General features: G+C 32.1%; 1 protein-coding gene across 1 annotated transcript in view; it reads right to left on the bottom strand.

Annotated features, from left to right (window-relative positions):
• Window positions 1-898: 898 nt before the first annotated feature.
• Window positions 899-21,385, bottom strand: part of LOC129001764 (protein amalgam-like) — a 177,223-nt gene continuing 156,736 nt past the window's right edge. Inside the window, exons 2-10 of the mRNA XM_054429203.1 lie at window positions 16,198-16,305; window positions 13,304-13,504; window positions 12,074-12,195; window positions 8,205-8,343; window positions 7,924-8,021; window positions 7,052-7,226; window positions 3,865-3,992; window positions 2,844-3,066; window positions 899-1,230 (exon numbers count right to left, since the gene is read on the bottom strand). Of these exons, the coding sequence (XP_054285178.1) occupies window positions 1,130-1,230; window positions 2,844-3,066; window positions 3,865-3,992; window positions 7,052-7,226; window positions 7,924-8,021; window positions 8,205-8,343; window positions 12,074-12,195; window positions 13,304-13,504; window positions 16,198-16,305 (1,295 nt within the window). The 3' untranslated portion in view covers window positions 899-1,129. The remainder of the gene's footprint in view (window positions 1,231-2,843; window positions 3,067-3,864; window positions 3,993-7,051; window positions 7,227-7,923; window positions 8,022-8,204; window positions 8,344-12,073; window positions 12,196-13,303; window positions 13,505-16,197; window positions 16,306-21,385) is intronic.

Raw genomic sequence — 21,385 nt, 5'->3', positions numbered from 1 at the left:
ATTGTTTAGTATTTTAGTCATGGCTTCTTTTTAGATTTTTACGCGAGTACAATACATTTTATTTGTTTATATAAAAAAATAAGTATTATCTTATGATACTTGGTGTACTGGTTCCTTAGTGTAATATAAAGAAATAAGTATTATCTTAAGATACTTGGTGTATTGGTTCCTTAGTGAAATGAAAATTAAGATACTTGATGTAATTAATTGTTCCTTAGTGTAATATAAATAAAAAAGTATTATCTTAAGATACTTGGTGTAATGGTTCCTTAGTGTAATATAAATAAATAAGTATTATCTTAAGATACTTGTTGTAATGGTTCCTTAGTGTCATAGAACTAAATTATTAAACAGCATCTTAATTCGTTATATTATACGGATGATTTTTTTGATTTTTTAAACTATCAGTTGAATGAGGTATATTTCAGTAATATCTCGATAGTAATGTACTTCTATCGATAGTGTTTTATATGCTTATGATACTAAATTAACTAAAAACACATAAACAATACGTAGGTCAGTTATAATGTTGGATTCTGCATCAAAACACGTTAAAAAACTATAAAACTTTGTTGATGTAGGTGAGGTTAAAAAATTGTCTACATACTTATATCAGTTTAGCTATAATTTATAGTGATAATTTGAGCTATAACCGGTTTAACCACATTCTTAACAGCTGCAGTACCAACAACCAACAACCAACAAATATTACACTTAATTGTCGCATTTTAGGATTTTTTTACCAAGTGTAGTTAATATGTGTATGTTATTTGGCTATTTATAAACAGTACTTGGAACTGCAATATTGTCAATCACAATTATAGAAAGTAAAACGAAGGAAAATAACACAACTGTCTCAAAACATCTGTATTTAAACACACATACATTTTTACACGCATTTATAAATGAAATGGAAAACATGGTTCAGGTCAAATTGTTATTCGATGAAACAACATTTTTTTACAATTATTACAGCTCTTTGGCCTGAAGTTGTAATTACACAAAAGGTTTATATACATTTATTTACAATTGGTAAAAAACTATTGTTCATTTACACCTGTAAAGTTCAGGTCTGAAAGATTCTATTCAATTGTTACATTTATCAATAAAATGTTTTGTATGGGTTCTTCTATGACAATATGAACATGAACAGAAAAACGCTCAGTTGTAAGCTGGGGTTTCTAAGGAAATATGAAGATGCCAAAGAAGCTAGAAGTTCCATGTTGTGCTCTAAAACAAAAATACATGTTAGTGTCATAATAGGCCATTCACAAATGTTCAAACTTATCATACATTTTAAAGACAGTATAATATACTAATCAAATGTATGAAATTGACCTAACTGGGAGACAGATTTACACGGCAAGATATTATTTGAATAGTTAATAATAGTAATTAGATTACAATGTTTTAACATGTATTCAATTTAATCTGTTTAATTTAAGCCAGTAAAGTATTTCAAAGTTATATTTTCTAGCCTACAAACCCAAAAGATATGTTTCATTTAAATACAAGTAGGAAGAAATTAAAATATTATTTATTTAATTAGAACAACTAAATCAATAATACATTTTACCAAAAATGTAAAATACGTTTATTGATGAAAAAAGGAAAGCCAACATCATTATAGTGTCACAACTAGTTTATATTTTCACTCATTGTTGTCCTTCTAACCCTAGAACGTAGAGCTTTTAGTTGGAAACATTTTACACATATTCCAAGCTAGACCAAGAGTTTGGAGGTATTGTCGCCCAGCTAATGAATGCCATTGGCGATTAGTGGGATTTGAACCCTAGACCTCGGAGACAGAAGCCAGCCAAACACGTCACCAGCTTACTTTCAATGCTGTACCTAACAAATAGCTTCTTGATCAACATTGTACATCTCAGTTGATTTCCGGAGAGTAAAAGATACGTCTAATAACACTTTAAACATAAGGGTACACATAAAACATCGATTGGACACTCCATCAGGCCCAATTGAGGAAATCGATTGCCACTTCCCATTTTTGGAAATATCGTCCTGTGAGTTATACATGAAGTGTAATGGTAGTTTACGCAACGATTGCGTAAAGATAGTGTTAACGACACGAGTAGAAAATGTAAGGTACGAGTGGCATGGAGATTATAAACATGTTTTCGTTTATAAACTCAATGCCACTGACATTGATGCTACGTCATCAAACACTATTGCACTACTCAACAATTAATTTGACCTGAACAGCTGATTAATAACTGTTGATTATTAACTGTTAACAACTGTTGAAGTTCGAATCATTACAATTTTTACTTTTTCTCTCTCAATCATTGGTCTGTTACCCATGTGGCTAAGTTAAACTGTTATGTAAGTAAACAATGCTGCTATGTGATACCATAGACTTAGACTCCTCATCCCATTGTAAATTTTGAAGCTTGTTTTTTGCATCTAGTTCATGTACGTCCACACTGATCGCTAGTGTAGACAACATTTAGTTTCTATTATTTTAGGGTTATTTTCATGATTTGTGCTTTTCTATTTGGTTATATAACTAGGAGACCAGTTATTGTTTATGATTATATCGTTTTATTAGGTTAAACGAGGTTTTAAATGACTGCAATAACAAGAAACAAATTGTAAACAAAACATAACCTCTATAGTTGGACGTACAAAACTAACAATAAAATTGGCTTCAGCTGTTCCATTAGGATGACTAATCTAATGGTGATACTTTTAAATTCTAAAAACTTAACTGAAACGGCTACAAAAAAAGATAAAATATGTTTGATGTGTACAGATTCTTCTAATCATTACTTATTATCCTTGCATTACTTAATTTTACATCTACTTCACTTAAGTTAACTGACCGACAATGTCTTCGTCAGGAGCTCTCGTATAGAACTGGTAGATATCCGACAGCTCGCCCCAGCCGTACTTGTTGTAAGCTTGCAACTGCGCCTGAAATACCGAAGACTCGTCCAACTCCCGTATGTCGTACCACAGCTGATGAGACAGTGACGTCGCGTTGGACGTGTCTACTGGGAACGTCTCCTGGACCCACTGACCCATCTGGTGCAGTGAGTCGTTGATCTGAGTGAACAAGTACATTTGTCAGTTCAAATAAATGTGTTCTTTGTTTCAGATTCGTAGTTGGTGATGGAAAGTTTATTTTGCAGAATTATTGTGGACATTTCCCAGAACCGATAGGTAAAACGTAACTACGCAATGGATTTTGTATTTAATCTCAAGGCATAAGCCAATTAAGTTGGTAAAAGCTCGTGCAGTAAGAATGAGGTAGAATGCTGTTGATTGATAAGCAGGTTTAACCTTGGAAATATACACGAATACTACCTAAATATGTGCAGGCAAGCATTGTGAGTGTTTTGCAGCTTGTTGGAATTTGTGATAAGTCAACCTCAGGTATTGTACTTGAATAAATTATTAAAATAATGTTTTCTAGTAAACAAAAATTAAGACTCCAGTTACTACTTAAGATCCCTTAGGCTTCAGCATGGAATAACATGGGCAACGCTAAAAATATTTAACTTTTGTTGATGCAGAAATCAATGGAATTTATTTAAAACACATGACAAGAACATGTAAATATTTAATAAAAAAAAATTAATGTATTTGGGTAGCACAAAATGAATAATGCAATATGATTATTTCAATTCCAAGTTTCTGTCGTTTTCAACGATCATGTCTAGCAGAATGTATTTCAACATGATTCAAACTGATTATAAGGGCAATTAAAAATGAACCATTTAGCTCATTTTATCGAGACTGTTGTTATTTGACATTTTTTAACTTAGATTCTAAATTTGTGCTTTCAATATACCCAGAGTCATTATTCTATTTAGTGGTTGAGATTGATGTAATATCACTTACCAGTATTTTCCTGTATATCAGTCTGACCTCCTCGAGGGGGGCGAAGCTGTCAACGATGAATGTGAGGTTATAGCTGTGTGTTGTGTGACTGTAGGGAGAGTTAAGTCGTACACACCGTCCTGGCTTGCCTACAGACATAACAAGACGTTAATTTGTAAACAACAGCTTCCATTAACATATAGGAGTAATGTTGTGATTCGACACATTGATTACATATGTCATTATGTTAAAAAAATATGAAAACGTATAAATACTATAAAGTTGAAATCACAGATAAAACACGTACGTATTTTCAGGCACATATTCTTTTCGATAAAATACCAGATACAATTCTTACAGATAAAAAACGAACAGCCAAAGAATAAGAAACGCAAAGGGAAAATAGGGCATGGAAAAATAAAGAAAGTATAGTTAATAAATAAATAAATATATAAATTAATTAATTAATAAGGTCTTTATTTTCAAGCGTTCATCAACGTACAAACTCTGTTTTTCATGACAAATTTTGTCAAATTAAGTAAACAAAACAATACAATAATCTATTCATAAAATCAAAAATAAAAGTATCTATACAGTAACATTTAGGTAAACATTTCTTTTGTACATTTCTTAAACCTATTATAACTGTACTCTTTTGAGGTGGGTGGCAAAGCATTGTACTTTTTTGGGCCAAAGTAACTAAACCCCTTCTTCCCCGTTTCCAGATTTGTCTTTGGCAAGTGCAACAGGCTGTCCTGTCGAGTACTCTGCTCATTTATTTCATGCCTAAACACCAACTTTTTCCTAAGGTATTCAGGTTTTCCCGTCTGAAGAACTTTGTGAACCAGATGAACAGTTTGTATGTCGGAGTACCCCATGATTGACAACACCTTGGCACTCAATCTGTACTCGCTAGTGTGATCAATTTTTTTTCAGATTGTAAACAAATCTAAGCACTCTGTTCTGCAGCCGGGTAAGGATCATCAAATGTTCCCGAGTAAGGCAACAGGCCAAAGCAGGAAGAGCATAGTATATGACAGGAAAAATGGTTGAACGGACAATTTCCAATTTAGAAAGTTCTGGCAAAATTGAACTTAGTCTGCGATGAGTTTTCAAACGTATTGTTACTGTTTTACAGATAGCTTTGACATGGTGAGAAAAATCAAGTTGTGAATCGAGTGTGACACCGAGAATCTTAAGAATATTACTCGAAATCAGTGGTTTTCCATCAACAAAGATACACTGTTCAACACAACTATTCGCTGAGTGGGCACCAGAAGATGGCCTATCTACAAGCAAGACAGAACACTTACTGGAGTTCAATAGCAAACCATGGTCATCCGACCATCTATTTACACTCTCTAAATCATTGTTGATAAAACGAATAGTCTTAGCTGTTTCTGAGGGCTAATAAGAAATTAGCAGTTGGGAATCATCGGCATAAGAGTGTAAAGAGCAGTGACTCAAGTTTTCTTTCAAATCTGCAGTGTATAAGGAATAGAATCGGCTCCAAGCAACTACCTTGAAGAACACCGACAAACTTTGGAAGTGCTGACGAGAGCTGTCCATTAACCTTTGTACATTGAGTACGCCCGGTCAAGTACGATGAAAACCACCTCACTGAGATGTTGTTAAACTTATAAAACCTCAGCTTTGCAAGAGGCAACTCGAAATTTACCTAATCAAACGCATGAGAGAAGTCAAGAGAAGTCATCACTCTGTTCAGGCCCTTATCTTTTGCAACGATCATTTCGTCAATAACATTGAGAAGAGCGAAACAAGTGCTAAACCCCTGCCTGAAACCTGATTGTGTTTCAGGAAGTAATCTTTCAGATTCTAAATGAAATACCAATTGCTCTTCCACAACCTTTTCCAGTATTTTGGACATAACAGGAAGGATTGAAATAGGTCGGAAGTCAGAAACCAAAGAAGGGTTTAGGGTTTTGGGGAGAGGAACTACCACGCTCTGCTTCCAACTAGAAGGAAAACTTCCAGTGCTCAGTGATACATTGATTAAATGAGTAATTGTTCCAATTAAAAAATGGGCTCAAACATCTGATCATTTTTATTGATATTCCATCCACCCCAAATGCAGTACTTGTGATACTGTTCATCAAATCCTTACTTTCTGAGACAGGAGAAAAAGTAAATGGTCATTTTATCCCTGCACATTTATTGCTGCTAAAGAATCTCAGTGTTTCGGTGCTCACAGTCTTGCTACAACCCATAGTTGAGAAATAATGGTTTAAATCTTCTAGTCCAACAGAATGGTCTTTTGCTTCAACAGAACTCATTACACCTCCAGCTCGTAAAGTGGCCCAAAATGTTTTGGGCTGTTTTGTATTCAAATTCTCAGAAAAATACTTTCTCTTAGCTAATCTTATGGCCACATTTAGTGCATTGCGGGCTCTGCAGTAAGCATTTCTTGAAGCCTGTGTTTTCAGAGTCAGGTAGTTATTTTTACATTTATTCTTTTTATTTGTAAGATATTTTACATTTGAGTCTCTCCAAGGCGATTTCTTTCTGGTTATCCTTTTTCTCACCATGGGGGTACATTCGTCAAACACTTGAATTATATTTGATGTAATTACATTAGAAATGTAGTTTACGTTATGCTGTGTCTTTCCGTTATCCCAGTGTATATTGGAAGCAACGTCAATAAACTTACCGCCATCAAAATCTCTGAAATTTCTATATGTAATAAACTTTGCTTTGCTTTGAGGCTTATTGTATGGCACATCACAGTAAGTCAGCTTGTGGTCAGTGGTCCGTTTTCCATTTTGAGTAAAAATGTTGGAAGTATCAACCATTCCTACTTCTAGATTGTGGGCTTTGTCAACAATTATTAAGTAAATCAGAGAGGATGAGCTTTCTGTAACACGTGTGGGCTCTTTAATGATCTCAGCAAGGCCCATTGATTGAAGAATTCTCTCAAGATATTTTACATCTGCCCTTTTTTGTATAGAAGATTCACATTCAAATCACCCAGTAAAATCACTGAATCCACATTCGTTGACTCATCGATGTACAGAGCGTGGATTAAGGAACTCAAGGTCGAGTAAGGAACGTCTGGAGGTTTGTATGCAATGCAGATGAGGAGCTTCAAACCTTTGAGATTAACAACACCACTGAGATATTCAATACGGTTATCAACATTTTGAAGACGAACACCAGTACGGATGTTGTCTATGTTTAGCCAATGACTTACCCTGTACTACGACTGAGCCAGATGCCTTGCCGAGATTGTTCTCTGCCGTGCACGTATAGTTGGCAAAGTCCTCAGTTTGGATGTTGTCTATGTTTAGCCAATGGCCACCAGGGGCGACACCAGTCTTAAACCGACCTTTGATGGTTAGTTGGATGCTGCCTTGGTACCAAGTTACCTAGAAAATACCATTAAGTAATTTATGGTCTGTTGATACTTTAAATATTGATAACAGTTATAAAATACCAACAAGTATTGGTATTCATACAGTGGATGTTTTTTCAGAAGTCTATATCCTAAAAAAGTCCTACTCAAACCTTGAAATCATTGATATTATTATTAATAATAAGTATTGGTCTGGGTACCCGAGTGGTTATAGTGCTCTCCTTCAAATCTGAAGGTCGCTGGTTTGATTCCCAACGAGATTGTTTCCAGAACCAGATGCTATTCAGCTATTCGTTACCACGCATTAATGATACTAATTTACAAAAAGGTCGTCATTAGATGGTAACAAGACCAAAGTTTGGACCGTTCGCTTTCGAATAGTAAAAATAATCCCATTAGCGTAGAATAATACACACACAAAATGTACTCAGTTAAGTTAATTAAGTATAGAATAAATATTTGGTACTGTCTTAATTTTTATTTTCCAAAAATTCCCAACAATTTGAGTGGAAATAAATGTTTAACAGTTTAAACAGTTTAACTTGTTAGTTTATAAACAAGTGGCATTCAGCCTTCAACCATGAACAAAATATTTTTTAATATAAATCAAACACAATGGTGCAAACAATGCAATAGTGCATTAGAGATGGGTGCAATAGTGTCTTTAAAGGTGTCTTAATCAATTCAGCAGGATTGAGTTTTTTACTCACCTTAGGCAAAGGCAAGCCGTGAATTAGACAAAACAGCCTTACTGACGAGCCCTCGGCAGTATATACCCAAGGTTTGTCTATCTCGATTTCTGGAGGATCTGAAATAACAACAAAATTAGGCATTCTCTGCAAAAACACATTAAAAGCAATCAAAATGTACCTAACTGGCCCAAAAATTACAATTTATAAAATGTCATTGAGAAATAAGTTTTAACTTCAGTTACTTTCTATACTATCTGACTAGGTATTTTTAGTAACCAATTAGTACACTATTGACTCACGTAAAACATCCAGTTTCAGATCCACAGACACTGGGGCTCCCACGCCGTTGGAGGCAGAACACTGATAGACTCCTGCATGATGGCGCTCTACCCGCTCTAGCGTGATGGAGAACCCTTCTTTGTACAGAGATGGACGGTCCTGCAACAAGAGACATAGTAAAACAATAGGTAGATAGAGAAAACTATGTACTCTTCATTGATGGTGAACAAATCCTTGCAGAAAGACGTTCTGTAACTAGAGAGAAAATAGATATTTTCGTACAAAAACAAAGATTTATATAGCAAACTCATTTTTGTTGGTAAAATTTCTAGCTCCACGACTATCAGATATTTGTTAAGATACCTTTAAGATAGTAACTTTGACTATTAAAATAGTCAATGATAATAAATTAATAACTTAAACAATAATAAGAGTGAATAAGTGAGTACTCTTTTATTTTTTGACGATCAATAATTATATATAATTGGACGTTATAGGTGGACAAACTGTTTTAACACTTTAAAATATATGACATCAGTTAAAAGTATTAAAAAAGATTAAAATAAAGGTACAATTAATTAAATAACTACTATGAGTGTTTGAACTTATTAAGTAAGGCTGTAAATAATTTTAATGATAAACTAGAAATATTTACGACTTTGTACCAATTTTTGTAACCAAACAAACTGTTAAACGTTATTTGATTACATATTGACATTACATATTCAATATCTTGCCTTGAAAACAAAATATTATATACAACATGTGTTGTATAACAAAAATATAACCATATAGAGGGAAATATGTGTTAAAATATTATTTTATTTTAAAATATGAATTACAGATTTTTTTAGAGCTTCATTCCACTAGCCAGTATAAATGTCCACATAAATAGTCCACATTGTATAAATTTTTTAGCATATAAAAGTGACCTTTAGGTTTAAATGAAAGCTGATTTTTACCCAACCCATCGATAACCTTACAAATTACTGTTTGTTTTTATGTGGATTAACAACACTCCTGTATACACATATTATTTATGATTGTGATATCGAATTTGATTAGGTTGAAATTATGTATATTGAGTATTTACGAAAACATTAACACTTAAGAAAGGTACCATAAACATCAAAATAGTTGTTGCATTACTAAAAACGTGTACAATATTTTCAGGCCAAACATTATTTTCAAGCCTTTATCTGGACTGTTAAATGTAGAGGTATAAAAGAGTGTTAAGTGAGAACGGTTGAGCCTTCAATCATCTGTTTGATATTTCACAGATTCAGAGTGGATGTGCTTTGAAACGAGTTCTCTTTCAACTCTTTCATTCAAAGAACATATTTATTCAACTTTGAGATCAAAGGTTATGTTTTAGGGAGCTAATTGCTTCAGTGTTTGCCTAAAATGGATCTTTGATTTATGTTACACTGTTATGTGTTAAATATATACAGTAACCAGCCTACTAATCATGTTATAATGAAGTGCTGATTGTGTTGAGATGTGCGACTGTTTGTTGTGCTGCATGCTAGTTTACGATAACACATGCAGTTGGATACTAACCTAATTAGTTTATTACGAGAAACGTCATCTGGGTTATTTTATTGTATACAGGGTGTCTTGCAACCATATAAACAAACGCCACGTTATTTAGCATGTCAAATGAAATAAAAAAATTAACATAACATGAGTCCTAAAACATTACATTTTTGGTCTATCTTTCTGTATACGTGGTTTTACAAAAACATCTATTGCTCCTTAACCGCTGGAGCTACAGCGTTGAAATTCTGTAAATATGTTTATCTTATTGACCAGTATTTTTGTGCAAAATATGAATTAAAACTCATGAACCGTAAAAAGATGGCAGGTTTACAAATGTTTAAAAATGTCCATTTAAACCGTTAATTTGACAAAATATTTGCAGGTTATGTCAAAGTTAATAAATTCTATGCTGATTACAACCATAATTTGTAAGCTTAGTTCGGACAAAGAATAACTGAGATATTAAATTTGTCTTGCCATACCCTACAATTTTCTCTATTTAAACAATTAAATGTTAAAAAGTAGTTTTATCATTTTCTACCAGAATCTATATCTCGTTGACATAAAAAAAATTGTCATTTTTGTAAATTTATAGGTTTTTTTTTATTTTTCTTTCATTTTTTATATTTTACTGAGGCTACTGCTCATCCACGAAAAAATGTATACAGAACACAATTTATAGTGATAATAAGTGTGTGTGGATATTTCCTACAGTTTTTTGTTTACTTAATTTCCTTTTTCAAAATGACTCTGTCGTTCAAAAACTTATCCAAAATATATTCAGATTTTCAAAATAAATGTCTATTAAAACCTGTAAAATTCAACAGATTACGCTCTGATATTTTTCGTATGAAACCAAAAATATGTGTACCTTAATGTCTAATATTTCATAACCAAAGACTTTAGAACCATTAAAACAAGTACCTAGTGATACTATATGGCGACAAAAAAATTGCTTTTAAAAATGCGTTAATACATGGCACAATCATTATACCTAGTTTTAGTTGTTCAAAAGCTACGGAAGTCATACAAAACAACGAAATATAACCTTAAATCCACCTCAAGTGTTTACGATTAAGTATTTTGGCCAACTCTGGACTTCTTATGAAGTTTCTCCTCAGAGACACCTGAGTACGAACGTGACTGAAATTAATGAAGTTCAAAACTCAATCCTTGGCTATAGTATAGCTTAGAATTTCAATGCATTATTGTTAGTAAGAAGTATTTTTAATGATGTAAATATTTTTTGAAACTGTCAAAAATACATTTTAAAATTGATATTCAATAAATATTTCTATCTACATTAAATTGACATTTAATTTATTTGTATTAAAATAATGTATTTGGTTTCATTAAAAACAAACTAGTTCAACGTACTGAAATGTATAAGTTTCTAATATGCTTATTTATTCAAACTATTTCCCCGATCTTGTATAGGTAATTTGTTTAAACATTTGTTCATCTAATAAGGAAAGCTGATGTCTCGAACGCATCACATCGAATCCACAAATAAAAAAGAAACTCCACATTCCATCATTATATAGAAATCCATATCTTAATACTTTTTACTGTATTATTATTACTTAATTTTTATAAATCACAAAAATAATCCATAAAGGTTTTTCCTAAGTGTTATCTATAAACAGTTCGATAGTCTATGTCCAGTTCGATAGTCCATGTACAGTTCAATAGTCTATAGACAGTTCGATAGTACAAAGACAGTTCGATAGTCTATAGACAGTTCGATAGTCTATAGACAGTTCGATAGTCTATAGACAGTTCGATAGTCTATAGACAGTTCGATAGTCTATAGACAGTTCGATAGTCTATCAGGTCGATAGTCTATGTACAGTTTGATAGTCTATAGACAGTTCAATAGTCTATAGACAGTTCGATAATACAAAGACAGTTCGATAGTCTATAGACAGTTCGAAAGTCTATCAGGTCGATAGTCTATGTACAGTTTGATAGTCTATAGACAGTTCAATAGTCTATAGACAGTTCGATAATACAAAGACAGTTCGATAGTCTATAGACAGTTCGATAGTCTATAGACATTTCGATAGTCTATGTACAGTTCAATAGTCTATAGACAGTTCGATAGTCTATAGACAATTCGATAGTCTATGTACAGTTCAATAGTCTATAGACAGTTCGATAGTCTATGTACAGGACAGTTCGATAGTCTATAGACAGTTCGTTAGTCTATGTACAGTTCGATGGTTTATAGACAGTTTGATATTCTATAGACAGTTCGATAGTCTACAGACAGTTTGATAGTCTATATACAGTTCGATAGTCTATAGACAGTTTGATTTGATTTGATCTATATACAGTTCTGTCAACTCACCTTCCTAGTCCACAGTATGGAAGGCATAGGGTTGCCAGATGCTGCGCATGTGAGGGTGATAGTTACTCCTCTCTTGGTAGTCAGCTGACCATTGGGGACCGAGCTTTGTATAGTTGGTGGCACTGAAAATATATAAAATATCTTAACATATGTAACAATATTTTTAGGCCTCTAAAGAAAACTATTAAAATATCTTTGCTAGAGTATAGATTCAATGAGATTGTAAGATAGTTAAATTTTTATTTAATATTGTTGGATGATTTAAATTAAAAAATAATTACATATTTTGGTTTTTAATTAATAAATATTTTAAATAGAAGGTGTTATTTTAGAAAGTCACTTTTCATCATGTTTAATGTCTGTTGTCAGTTTATCTATATTCCAAACACAGGGTTTTTTTTATATAAAGAGGAAACATAACGCTCACAAAACCTGCACAAGAATGTGTATGAATCTAATAATACACAGTAGGCCTGCAAGGGCTAAGTTGTTTAAATACTTAGATTATTTAACAACACCATTTGTAAAGGGGTTTCAGCCAAATGAATACTAAACACAAATCTTCAGGGAACTCTTGTGACACTAATATTTGTCCTTCACTATGATGCTACTATTATTTTTAAAGGTATTTTGGTTTATTCAAATACTGAGTTTAGATACATTGACACATTTCAGGACATTTATGCCAGTACCTTTGCCAAAGGTAGACTTTTAAAACCTTACAACTGTTTATGAATATATCATGGATCAAATTCGTCTCCATTTGACTAAATTCAAACATCGGCTAATCAACACAAGTAGAATTATCATCTCATGGTAAATTTTGAAGCTCGTCTTTTGCATCTGGTTCATGTCCGGAGACACTGATCCCTAGTGTCACTGACATTTTGTTTCCATTTTTTTAGGGTTAATATCGTGATTTGTGCTTTACTGTTTAGTTATATAGCTAAGGGACAAATTGTTTATGATTAGATCATTTTGGTTAAACGAGGTTTTAAATTATGAAATTACAAGGAACAAATTGTAAACTAAACACGAAATCTAAAGTGCACCAGACAGTCCTAACAATAAAATTGACAGCTGTTCCATAAGGATAAGAAATCTACCAAGGGATTATGTTTTATCTATGGTTCAAAGCAAAGCATTTCAAGCAATACATGGTTCTAAGGAACTCTATCCTCATACTCATATGGCTAAATGATGATGTTAGTACCCATCAATTCTACTCACACAGGACTTGTACGTTGTGTATCTGGTCTCTCGCCACTTCATCAGCTATCTGACACACGTACTCTCCGGCGTCTTGTGACGTCACGTTGACGATCCTCAGGCTGTAACCGTCTACCAAGGACAACCTAGCGTCTCTGGTGACCTTTAGCTTGTCTGCCGTCAGGATCAGGCTGTCTCGTCGCCATAGCAACACGTACGTCCCTGGCAACACAAGTGTATCAGCTTCGCTTGTGAAACGTTGCTCTTGTATGGTGTCAATCGTTATTGAACAATGCTTACATTTATAGACATGCACTGTGGATGTGATACTCCCTGGTGTGGATTAACGTCCGCAAAAGTGAGTACTACCATCCGCAGTACTATCCTGATATGACCAATTCGTAAATTACAAGGCAAACATTTGGTTCGGATTCCACTATAAACTGTAGGTCCCTTAGCTTCCATCGTATGGGTTATTATAACAGTCCTGTCTAAGGAACATGTCGGCCTTAGTCACTAACAAGAAGACAAGATCGTGTAACATCCTACACGTTTCTCTGTACATACTTGGCTTAAAATACCTACCTTCGTATGGTCACCAATTTTTTTTTTAGTATTAAAACAAGTATTTAAACAGTACACACTTTTAGTTTCAATGCGTGGAACTGCTACGACTCCAATTTATGTCATGGAACCTTATCTAAATTTTCTGTTATTATTCATTTAACAAATTTATTTTTACAATACAACTTATGCTTAAAACAATAACTGCGAGCATCAATTTATATACTGTTTGTACACGAACACAATGCTTAATACTTCGTTATTATTTTTATCTGTTCTAAATGCGAGATCTTTTTAATCATAGATAAAGGACATAAAAGGGTCATAAGATATGTAATGTAGCCAATGGATTATTATAATAGAAGCTTTTCAAAATAAATAATTTAATGCACTAACTCATTGAGTGCTACAGTAGTTTTAGAATATTTTAAAGAAATATTAAGGAGTAGATAAAACATGTTTTATAAGATTTTCTTTGACAAAAATAAGTCCCTATTCCTGTATAAAAGTCTCATTTTGGTATTAAAACTTGAATAATCTCGTTATTTTGAGTCGTGATATTCTAAAATGTATTTTTAATAATTTTACAAGTTTTAGTTTAAAAGCTTATACTTTATCGTTGAATGAAAACACAACACAGCCCATACAAACTAGACATTCCATCCCCATGCTGAAGTTGTCACCGGTGTTTATACAAAATCGTCGTAGTTGATGTATGCCACCGAAAGATTGCTCTGATCTAAATCGCTAATTTCTGACCATTACACTTTTGAACTAAGTTAAACAAATGGAAATGACTTATTGTTACCTATGACCCATCAACCTCAGCAACAAAAAATGCCTTAGAAAATATAATTTTTGACCCTCTGCGCATTCTGTGACTGGCTCGTACAACTAATTTCTTTTTAATAAAAAATTGCGACAGCTCGTCCATATGGTATGGGATATCTACTTCTGTATCCAATAGTCAATTCTAATTCATTTTAAAGAGCCATGTGATTTTAATACTCTGATTATATAAACAAATACATATTTTTAGTGCGTTTATAATTTAAAATCAGGAAACCCGTGATATTAAATTACTAACAAATTAAATCGCAAGATAGATCAAGAGTTTGACAGTTCAAGAATGTAATAACGATTTCCATTTTGGAAATATTTTGATAAAATGTCGTCTCAATTTCAGTAAATGATGAGAAACTCATCCCTAGCTTAGAAGTTCGTTGGCTGATCGGTGTTATTGAAGCGCTTGAACCCATTTATTACAATTGACATTTCCCTTGAATCTTCAAGTTATGTTCTTTTTTTATGAATTGAAACAATAGTTGGAATGCCATCGTTATTCAATAAAACATTTGATTTTATTACTATTATGTTTTAATTCGATAACACGTATAAACATTTGAAGCAAAGTGTTGAGTAATGTTTGTTTCTTTCCATTCTTTGTTTAAAACAAGCAGTAAAATACTTAATCTCCTAGAAACATTTGAATTCAGTAAACGGTTTGTAATTGTAATTTAATTAATTTTATAAGTTAATCAGATTAGCAAATCTGTACATATCAACAACTTGCTCATAGAACAAGGATAACATTAATGCAATTAAATATCAAATTATTCAACATCCATTGCTTTATTAGTGTATGAGTACGGACAGTTTGATAATCACAAACCTTGTTTTATTACGTTATACTTATTACATATATTAGTCTACATACAAAATCTACATATCGTTCGACAATTCATTTATGCTGTAAACTGTTAATGCAGCACATAACAAATGTGATTTGTAGGTCTAATTTACACCTTCTAAACGTTAACTATAAGGTTAAAATGGTTTTTATTGATGACTACACAGGCGTAGTATTGACATTACCTTTTAAGAGAGTCCTTGGAGCCTAGATTTTCTAACTCATAAAACAATTAAAAAACTACGAAGGACATTTCTAATCCCACAGTATACTAGGTATTTAAATTACAACCACTCTGGTGTTTGAACAAATATTTTTAGATGGTACATAACTCTTCAGTAGCTGTTAGAAATTAACGAAATTGATATCGCACTTATGGTAGGCAATCAAGATGGCCGTTAACTTCCATGGACTCCCTTGGAGAAGGAGTCAAAACTACAAAGAACATTTCCAATCTCACAGTATACTAGATATTTAAATTATAATCACTTTAGTGTTTGAAAAAATATTGTTGGACGATAAATAACTCTTCAGCAGCTGTTTAAAATAATCCAAGATGGCCGCTAGCCTCCAAGGACTCCTAAGAGTTGATAGGCTTTTTATCCCAGGGACATCTTTAGCTACGTAACCACGCGATAGATATCTTCTATGATATATTTACCTAGATTGTCAACAGCACACGGCAAGACAAGGGTTTCTCCAGCCACAACTCTGAAGGTTTGACCCTTGGACTTGAAGTGAGGAGCGTCTGATCCGGCTATGTGTACTCCTGCAAACAAAATGTCATGTTATTTGGTAAAAGCAAAACTAAGCGGTTTTTTAATACTCATATTTTATTAAGCCTATTTTCATATTTTTTGGTCGGTTAACTAAATATTATGTAAAATATTTGCCGGATATTTTTTATCAATTATATAAGATGGGGTTGCCACTATGTGCGTATTTTAAACCAAATGTGAGTGAAGGATGAGTGTGGGATGAGTGGCGCGATCTTGTAGTCTTGTTAGTGACTAAGGCCGACATGTTCCTTGGACACAGCTGCCCATACAGCCATTGGCAACTAAGGAACCTACAGTTTATAGTGGGATCCAAACCAAATGTTTTCCTTGTAATTTACGAATTATTGGTCTAATGATCAGGATAGTACTGAAGATAGTCATTGTACTCACTGGTGCAGACGTTAATCCACACCAGGAAGTATCGCACCCACAGTGCATACCTAAAATATCCACAATTCGGGACCTCATAGTAGCCGTATTACAGGATGACGTCACCGTCCTAGTCAGTGGAGTGTTTGTGTGTTTGTTAAATATGATCTAATAATAGTATCTAACTGAATCTCGGTAATTAATATCTATCTAAATGTTACAATCGAAGAGTTGCAATATTACAAATTGTAATTTAGATATAAATCTTCATTCCATGTCCTAATTTAAAAACGCATACATGAACGGAAAGCTATGAAATTCATAAAGAAAATCAATCTCATATAATTAACACGGTTTAATTCGTCAAGGGTAAGTCGATATAAGAATGTACAAAATCGGGAACAAAATTCGAATCGAATTGATCTCCTTCGCATTCCCCTGAATAGCGTATAGCCAATTTAGTTTTATTCTAACGTAACTTTCCATAGATTTATAAAACAGCGATCTCTCTCAGCATCGTCTTCTGTATCAGCAAATTGTCGAATTCATCAGTTATGTAGCTTTCATCAATTTAACCCTGAGAGTTATTTTTAGAACTCATTTAGAACAAGTGTATACGAGTAGTTTAGATTATAAGCTCTGAAACGTCTCATAAAAACTTTCAATCTATTGTTTTATTGTAAAAATGTTTCATCAATAATTAAAAAGTAAATATTATCATTCATTGATGCTATAATTTTATTCATGTAAAAAGATCGATAAAAACGTATTTTCTCTTTGAAGAGCCTAAGTTGGTAAGCATGTTAATGAGGGGGTCAAACTTAGCTTTACCTTCCAAAAGAACTAATTTATGACTTGAAATATACTTTTATAAAAATAATGCTAATACACTATGAGCATAACACGAAGAGTCCTAGTTTGAATCATGAATAAACTAGTCCAGTTTATATTTTAATTGGAGCACATTTTAAAGTTTTACTGTACCCTAGTTTGGATACAGCTTTATCATATACAAAATATAAAAAACGTGTATTAACTTAGAAGTAGTTAATCTATTTGAAGAAATCTTTATGCTCTTTTTGAATTTTTTGCAAATGTTGTTAACTTTTACAGACCGTTACGATTCCTTTGGGTTATGTAGAGAACATTTACGTATTAAAATAAAAGCAATAATAATAATAATAGTAGTAATAATAATAATAATAATAATAAAAGTAAATAGATAATAATTGCACACATATTAAAACCTTTTCAAATAATATAATGTAGTTTATGTGCATTATTTTGTTGCTTGTTTTTCATTTAGATCATTTTAATACTTAACTACAAAACCTTACTATTAAGACTGACTAAAAAGTAAAAAATCTATTTCCATAAATTTTTAAAGACATAATAATAAACTGACAGTTGCACCTTTACGAATATTATGAATCCCATATCTATATTTTCCTCAAACAACCATATGTTTTATGGGTAGTTGTTTTAACATATGAAGTATCCAAGAAAAGGTTGGCCTCATATAAAACCAAAATAAAGTGTTAGGTCTTATTTTGTGACAGTTAAAAAACGACCAAATATTTAACTGGCTGCTAAGGTAAAACTATAGCGTATAAATTTATTGTAAATTGATTAAATAAATTTTGCTTATTTACTTTAGCTTTTCCTTCTATTGCAGGTAAAAACACTGGGTTAATTTGAATGTAGGAGTTATAGTTATTTAAAGTGAACCATATTAATATTCGTGGAAATAAGGGTATGTATTTATTAAGTAATCTAATGCAATTGTGTATTACATTAAATAAATTGAGTTCTAGAAACGTTTTAAATGCAGTCAAGAGCCAAACGCCGCAGGGAGATGAGTTGGTTATAGACTGGAATTGCAGATAAATTGTCTACCTTCTACGAAAATGCAAACAAAATAGTGCAGTTTATGATGCTATTGAAATGTAAATTGAATTCTGCTTTTGAAGTTGCTGGTTTTCAACTAAATGTATTACACTTACTATCTGGAATATTATTGGACCTAAAAGATAATTTAATCATGAAATATTAAATTTTCTTCATTTTTGTAGTAATCTAATCAACTATTGTTGCTCAAAATGGGGCACCATTTCAGATTTTATCAAACAACCGTATAGTATTATATATGCGTTGAGCTTTCCACATTTATGTTGAAAGTGTTTTGAAGTACATTTTCTTAAACCTACAAATTGCATCAGTATAAAGATTTATTTTGTGAAAAAACTTAATAGTTTTGAAAACGTTATAATCCAAGTTCCTAGAACAGTAATTACATTTTGTACAATATTTCTTTAGCTACTTTTTTGTATGAAATTTAAATGATACTGAAAAAGGCTAAAAACACATGTAACGTATCTGCTATTAGATTTTAACCGTCTAATAAAAAACTTCATCAACTTGCTGCTCCAAAAGGTATAATATAAGATAATACAATTAGTATTGAAACTTTTGTTATTGTAAGAATACCAAATTTAAATAACAATTTTACATTCTCATTATCCTGGCAGTATTTAGCTTTAAACAAATTCAATAGGGATAACATTATTTACTATTTCCTTAATTAAAAGCCGGACAACTATATTAATATCTACTGCTTTGTCCCTCACCATAATTGCATAACTTAAACACAATATAATATTTTTATTAAAATCTTCGAAGTTTATCAAGGTATTTTCGCTAAATTTAAACGCTTTATGTGAAGAAAATTGAAGAAGACAACCTCTAAACGTGAATTTATTTTTCAGAGATGTCACTTTAAACGTCAGTTCAAGTACTTTATACTCACAGTTATTGCGAACAGATATTGTTCTCGTTAAGTTTGTCGTAGTAAACGGAAAACAAATTGTAATTTTCAGCATGTAAACATAAATGGTATATGCATAAATAAATTTAATGCAAATAAGTTTTAATACATCTATGAAAATGTGATAAAACTTGTTAACATTTCTGAAAGATACAAAGCCAAAAATAAGTTAAATGCTATTATGCATCTTTTTTTTTGTAGGAACGTTGGAATAATCATCTTCGGACATGGAAATGAGTGATTTTAACTGTCGAAGAAGTTGGTGAAATTGACAAGAACCTAAGTTGGTAAGCCTGTTAGTGAGGGTGGTCAAACTTAGCTTTACCTTCCAAAAGAACTAAGAATGACTTGGAATAAACTTTTAGAAAAATAATGTAATTTACCATAAGCAGACCAGAAGAGTCTGTCATGTTATATATGTGTGGTTATATTAATATACAGTAGGCCTACATGTATTTATTTATTTTGAATAAAAAACACATTATCATGAATAATAAGGGATTCTTTTCTATTTAAAAAGCGAGTCATCTTTTGCACGTAACATTTTCAAACAAATCATATAAACGGTCTACATGAGTTAAAGTAATTATTTAAAATTCAACGTTTGGGTTGTGTATATAAATGAATTTACAGGGTGTCCAACGTAGAGGTTTAAACTTTTTTTTTATTTCTTGCCCGTTTATAGACCTAACATTTTTAAAATTTACAAAATTTTTTAAGTAGATTTTAAACATATTCTGGGAAAGTTACAGCTCCCTACCCCTTGTAAAAACGAATGGTGGCATATTGAAAACAGATACTTTATAACATTAAAAGTGGAGTTTTTGGTTTTGTGAAATTTTTGTATTATAGCCTAACATTCTATGGAAATGAGGTTTTTCATCAGGAAATTAGAACATAGCCTAATAAAAAACCTACAAGTAGATCCAAAAGTATTAAAACTGTGATCTCTCCCCAGTTAATTAATAATAATAAACTAATTAATTTAATACAAATTCATTATGCCATAATTTCCAGAATATTTTTAAGTCCTACTTTATACATTGTGTACATTCTCAAAATGTTGATTAATTAATGGGCAAGAAATATAAAATCAAACGTTTAAACCTCTTCGTGGGACACCCTTTATCTAACGTAATTTTCACAGAATAGTTAATTAATATCCAAATGACAGATGTTGAGTGGTCTATTATTGGACTAGCTAGAAGACAATCCGCTCACAAACGGGACTAACAGCATTCACTATTTAGATTTGTTGGTCATTACTATCCGTTACCAATCCACTTATAATATAATTGTTTTATTACAGTTAGGATTATAAAGAGATTGGTTTGTCTGTTTGTTAAATATAAACGTTGACTACAGTGTCTGTATAAAATATTGAACTATCATTTTTTACCATAGTAAATAGCATTATAAGAGGATTCATGCAGGTGTTCAATGCTAAAGTTTATCTACATGAAAACATTATATTGGATTTTAATATGTTTAATTTATTATCGGTTAGTGGATGGTTAAATGGATAGTAAATTACACGAACATTCACCTATTGGGTCTGATGATGATTGGAGTGTCCAATCGAAATCGATCACCACTTACCATCTTTTATATGTATCTACCGTCTTGTGAGTAAACAGTACAAGTGTAAATATATTATTACAAGTGTTATTTGACGTGTTTTTATATTTTCTGGTAATTGAATAACACGTAAGATGCTGATAAAGAAGTTATATAATTTAGTAAACGTCGTGAACACATGAAAAAAAACAAAGATTGAGTGTTTCAATCAAAATGCTTTTATTATACAAATAATATCACTTTGTATATAATTCCCTGTTAACATTTTTGTAACTTCCTTATTTTATCAGCCATCCCAG

Source organism: Macrosteles quadrilineatus, unplaced genomic scaffold (assembly GCF_028750875.1).
Source record: "Macrosteles quadrilineatus isolate MER2022 unplaced genomic scaffold, UCM_ALF_1.0 Scaffold_8__2_contigs__length_117827958, whole genome shotgun sequence".
NCBI classification, from domain to species: domain Eukaryota; kingdom Metazoa; phylum Arthropoda; class Insecta; order Hemiptera; family Cicadellidae; genus Macrosteles; species Macrosteles quadrilineatus.
Note: the sequence above shows the minus strand (reverse complement) of the source record. Positions and strands in the feature narration are given on the sequence as shown.